General features: G+C 46.9%; 1 protein-coding gene across 1 annotated transcript in view; it reads left to right on the top strand.

The window, feature by feature from the left end:
* The first annotated feature begins 116 nt into the window (after positions 1-116).
* The window catches only part of LOC118750269, a 15,596-nt gene continuing 10,058 nt past the window's right edge, over positions 117-5,654 (top strand). The window contains exons 1-2 of the mRNA XM_036484994.1: positions 117-4,934; positions 5,042-5,267. Of these exons, the coding sequence (XP_036340887.1) occupies positions 117-4,934; positions 5,042-5,267 (5,044 nt within the window). The remainder of the gene's footprint in view (positions 4,935-5,041; positions 5,268-5,654) is intronic.

Raw genomic sequence — 5,654 nt, 5'->3', positions numbered from 1 at the left:
TTCAGTTATATTTTATTTGCAAATTCCGAGCGAAGCAGTTTCGTAACAGTTTTCACAATTTTCGCACGTTCTTCTTGCTTGCACACACGTGGGTAAGGTCACACCAAGGTGAGTGCATGAAAAAAGCACACAAATACGATTTGCGAAGGCGCGTACCAGAAAAGGCGCATACCGGCAGCGAAGAAGAGTCATCGGCTGAAAGTTCCATGGACGAGTCAAGACAACAAGAGGGAGCCAGTGCAGATAGCATGAACGCCATAATTGCAACGTTAAACGCACTCAGGGCTTCAGTGGAGGAGTTAAGGAACAGCACAGTGGAAAGTCAGAGGGATATAATTCGTTTACGGGAAGAAATTCAACCTCAAAGCGTCGTGGAACAAGTGCAGCCAGCACAGAGTGAGCCAAGACAAGTCATGTCACCACAGGAGGAGGCCAGCCAGGTCGTGCCAGCTACGGATGCGAGAGTGAAGTTATATGACTTACCGACATTTAATGGCAATGTGGAAGAGTGGCCACTGTTTCGTGCGAACTTCGACGATACAACAGCGATTTTTAAGTATAGCAATAGGCAGAATTTGATGCGCCTACAGAAGTGTCTCATGGGTCCGGCAAAGGAGGCGGTAGCATCAATGCTAATCTACCCGAATGATGTGCCAACTGTGTTAAGCGAACTCGAATTTAGATTTGGAAGGCCAGACATGCTTGTAAAATGTCAAATTAGCAAATTACAACAGTTTCCACTAATCTCCGAGACCAAGCCTGACCAAATTGTTTTATTCTCCTCAAGAGTGCGTAATGTGGTAGCATTCTTGAAGTCGGCAAAGTGTCAGCAGCACTTAGCAAATGTTACTTTATTGGAGCAAATGGTGGGTAAATTACCTCAGGCGCGACAATTTGATTGGGCAAGGCAGGCGGCGACCATACAGCCGTACCCGACGGTAGAAGATTTTTCAAAGTGGCTTAGCGAGTTGGCTCGAATAGCTTGCTTAATGCCTACAGCAAGCACCTCGAGTACAAGGGTAAATGCGCCGACAGCTAACCCTCGGCGGTTGATGCACATAGAACGTGCAATAGAGTGCTATAATTGCAGCGGCAATCATTCAGTTTTCCAATGCGAACAGTTCAAGAAGATGGGTGTGCAAGACCGATGGGAGCTGGTGAAAACGCTCCAACTTTGCTTCTCGTGCTTGCGAAAAGGACATTGTACGTTAAAATGTCGATCTCGGAAAAGGTGCAATGTAAATGGCTGCCAACGGTACCACAATCCGTTACTACATGGTGAAGAAGCAAAAACTCAACCGGTACTTAAAGCTACACAAACAAATGAGACAGCGCAGCCCATATTAAACTGTCGCCTAACACAAAGCACCTGCGGGCAACTGTTCAAGATGTTACCGGTCAACATTTATGGCCCCAACGGAAAGCGAGAAGTGTTAGCGATGTTTGATGAAGGTTCATCAATATCGATAATGGAAGAAAAGGTCGCCAAACAAATCGGTGCCAAGGGTAAAGCACGTCCGCTAACGCTTCAGTGGTACGATGACAAAGTAGTCACCGAACAAGCATTGAAACTAAATATTGAAATCGAAAATCGCTTAGATATGACCAAATTTTTATTGAAAGATGTGTTTACTGTGAAAGAACTGAATTTGCCAGAGCAGTCTTTGCAGAAGGAGGACTTCGAGCACTTGAAACACTTGCCGCTCATAAATTACCACGCTGCGAAACCGGTTTTGTTGATTGGACTGAAACACGCTTATTTGGGTGCCACGTCTACAGCAGTGCAAGCTGGCATCGATAGTCCAATAGCAATTAAAACTCCATTAGGGTGGGTCGCGTATGGCCCTACTAAGTCGCCGTTGGCTGTAAGTCCTCGCGTCATGCTCATCAAAGGCTACCAACAGCTACAAAACTTGGTCGAGGAGTATTTCGCAACCGACAGCTTCGGTACCAATCCGGTATCCCTCAAACTGGAATCAGAAGAAGACGAACGAGCGCGATTAATTCTGGAGCAGACCACCAGACGAGTCGGCGACCAGTTTGAATGCGGTCTACTGTGGAAAGGGTATCCAACAAATCTACCTAGTAGCAGGGCGATGGCGGAAAGGCGTCTGATGTCTGTTGAGAGACAGATGAAATGCAACGTAGAGTTTGGTAAGCGATATAGGCACGAGATGGCAAAATACGTAGACAAGGGTTACGCCAGGAAGTTGGGTAGCGTCGAACTTGCCGCGACACATCAACACGTTTGGTACTTGCCCCATTTCGCGGTCCTTAACCCCCACAAGCCAGATAAAGTGCGAATCGTTTTTGATGCCGCAGCCATGGTAGACAACGTATCGCTGAACTCAGCTCTTTTAAAGGGGCCAGAACAAGCGCAGCCGTTAATACGGATATTATTACAGTTTCGCCAGGGGCGAGTCGGAGTGTCAGCCGACATACGCGAAATGTTTTCGCAGATCAGAATACGTCCATCTGATCAACACGCTCAACGGTACCTATGGCGAGATGGAGATGCAAGTCAACCGATTGAGGAATACGCGATGACATCGTTAATATTTGGTGCTGTGTGTTCACCATGTATAGCAGAGCACGTTAAAAATAAAAACGCCGAAGATTTCCGAGCTGAGTTTCCTGCCGCCGCCTCCGCAATTATCACTAAGCACTACGTCGACGACTTAGTAGCCAGTTTTGACACACCACAACAAGCCGTAAAGATCAGCCGCGAGATTGTCCATATTCATATGAAAGCGGGATTCGAGTTGCGGAACTTCATTTCCAATTGCATCGGGGTGGAAGAAAGCATGAACCAAACATCGCCAGCAGTTAGAGAAGCAGTCAGCATGGAACGTGGTGAAACAACAGACAAGGTGCTCGGGCTATTCTGGAACACCAACAATGACACGTTCGAATTTCACACGAAATTTCATCGCGTTCCAAAGGAGGTACTTGACGGAACACGCGCACCAACGAAGAGAGAGCTACTGCGAATCGTAATGGCAGTTTTTGACCCGTTCGGTATGTTGGCGGACTATTTACTTTTTACTAAAATTTTAATTCAGGAGACGTGGAAACACAGAATCGCTTGGGATGACGTTTTGCCGCAGGAACTAAGCAAGAAATGGGTACGCTGGTGGCAAGAGTTCCATAATGTTCAGCAGTTCAAGATGCAGCGCTGTTATTCTCCGTACATTTTCGATGGTGGGCGAGTGGAAGTACACATCTTCGTCGACGCAAGTCAAGTAGCGTTCGCAGCAGCTGGGTACGTTCGCGTGGTTCACGGAAGCGAAATCGACGTCAGCTTCATAATAGGGAAGACGCGCACTGCACCGGCGAAGCTACTATCCGTCCCAAGGCTAGAACTACAGGCAGCGGTATTGGGTGCACGACTAGCCAAAATGATACGCGACTGCCTTGAATTTACAGCCGAGCGAGTAATTTTTTGGAGCGACTCCCAAACGGTTTTGCAATGGCTGAATTCGTCAAAGCGGAAGTATAGAGCATTCGTTGCTCACCGAATAGCAGAGATCCTCAGCACGACAGCCCAGGAACAGTGGCGCTGGGTACCGACTTGTCACAATCCTGCAGACGTAGCCACGCGTTCTTCAAATACGCCGAAGTTTGACAACAATAGCTGCTGGGTTAAAGGTCCGGCATTTTTGAAGCTCGATGAGGAGTATTGGCCTACTACAACAGTAAACGCAGCATCCGTTTTGCCAGAGGAAGTGAAGTCCGACATCCTACTTCTCGTTCAGCCAAGCAACACCTTAATTGACTTTTCGAAATTTAATTCATTTTCAAAGCTAAAACGGACCATAGCCTGGGTCATAAGAGCAGCAACTCTATTCCGTGCGAAACCACATGCAAAGTCACAACCACCATCAATTCTCACTGCAGCAGAGTTACAAAGGGCCGAATATATCATAAATCGATCCGTACAGCGAGAAAGTTTCCCGAGCGAAATAGCAGATCTGACAGCGGCGCGGAAGTTAGCAAAGCAAAGCTCGCTGTATAAACTGTCACCGTATTTAGACGAGGATGGCTTATTACGATTAAGCGGCCGCATCGACGAGGCATCATATTTACCATTTCAAGCACGACGACCAATTTTATTGCCGCGAAAGCACATTTGGTCAGACCTTATAGTACAGCACTGCCACGAGAAGAGCCACCACCAGAATTCCGCGATAACAATCAACGAGGTACGCCAAAAATATTGGATTCCGGGCCTAAAAACTCTTCTAAAAGCAATACAACGTAAGTGCCTCGTATGTAAAATCGATAGGGCCCAGCCCAGTCCACCAATGATGGGTCAACTACCCGTCGACCGCATTACTCCGTTTGTGCGTCCGTTTACTTTCACGGGTGTGGATCTGTTCGGGCCATTTAATGTTTCCATAGGAAGACGTCACGAGAAGAGGTGGAGCGTAATATTCACGTGCCTGACAGTCCGAGCTGCGCATATAGAATTGGCAGAGAACCTATCCACCGACGCCTTCATTTTATGTTTACGCAATTTTGTTAATCGCCGAGGTACTCCCGTAAGGATAAAGAGTGACAATGGAACCAATTTTATCGGCGCGCAAAAAGAGCTGAAGTCCTGCGAACGTTTGTTGGATACAGATCGCATCCAAGCTGAAGCCGCGAAGCATAGCATCGAGTGGGTGTTCAATTGCCCAGCGAATCCCAGCTCAGGTGGTTGTTGGGAACGACTGATACGTGTGGTCAAATCGCTGTTGGCTAAGACGCTCCGAGAAGTGGCGCCAAAGGTGGGCACCCTGCAAAGTGTCCTCATCGAAGCAGAAAATATAATAAATTCGCGACCACTAACGGATGTGCCAGTATTACATGAGGATGACGAGCCACTCACGCCCAATCACTTCTTGCTGGGATGTGTGAACTCGACGCAGACACCGTATCCAGCTGACGATAAGGTATGTTTACGGAAACAATGGCGAATATCGAAAACCTTAAAGATCGCCTATGGAAACGCTGGACGACTGAGTATTTACCGCAGCTTATACAACGCACCAAGTTGCAGGAGAAGACAACGCCACTGAAGGTAAACGATCTGGTGATCATATGCGATCCAGCACAACCACGCAGCCAGTGGCAGAGGGGGCGTGTTACGAAAGTATTCCCCACGAAAGACGGCCAAGTACGAGTTGCCGAAGTGAAGACCATCACAGGTGTACTGCGACGGCCAGCGACGCGCTTAGCTAAGCTTACAATTGCAGAATCTCGGGGAGATTCACGGGGGGAGGGGTGTTAGTCACCCTGTACAATTTCCTTTCCACATATATGTACATATCAATACTGTCATTTTGTAACCTTTGCATATATCGATAATCTGTAATTTTTGGTAACTAATGACGAACTACGAGGCTTGGTAGAATTTGGCGACCATGAATTCGGTCCTTTTGGAATCAGCAGCGGAAGCGAGAAGACGTGCCCAATACAATTGTGAAACGAGACATAAACCCGAGACATAAAAGCCAGCTACATACTTGAAGTTTTTTTGAAGTTTATTAAACCTTACATTTATACCTTGCATAATTTAAAGCTAGTACATCTCGATTAAATAAACGAGACAAATTAAACATTGAATTCAGTTATATTTTATTTGCAAATTCCGAGCGAAGCAGTTTCGTAAC

The sequence above is a fragment of the Rhagoletis pomonella genome, unplaced genomic scaffold (assembly GCF_013731165.1).
Source record: "Rhagoletis pomonella isolate Grant_MI unplaced genomic scaffold, Rhpom_1.0 Rhpom_scaffold_00186, whole genome shotgun sequence".
NCBI classification, from domain to species: Eukaryota; Metazoa; Arthropoda; class Insecta; order Diptera; family Tephritidae; genus Rhagoletis; species Rhagoletis pomonella.
The sequence above is the reverse complement of the archived record's forward strand: the minus strand, read 5'-3'. Positions and strand labels throughout refer to the sequence as shown.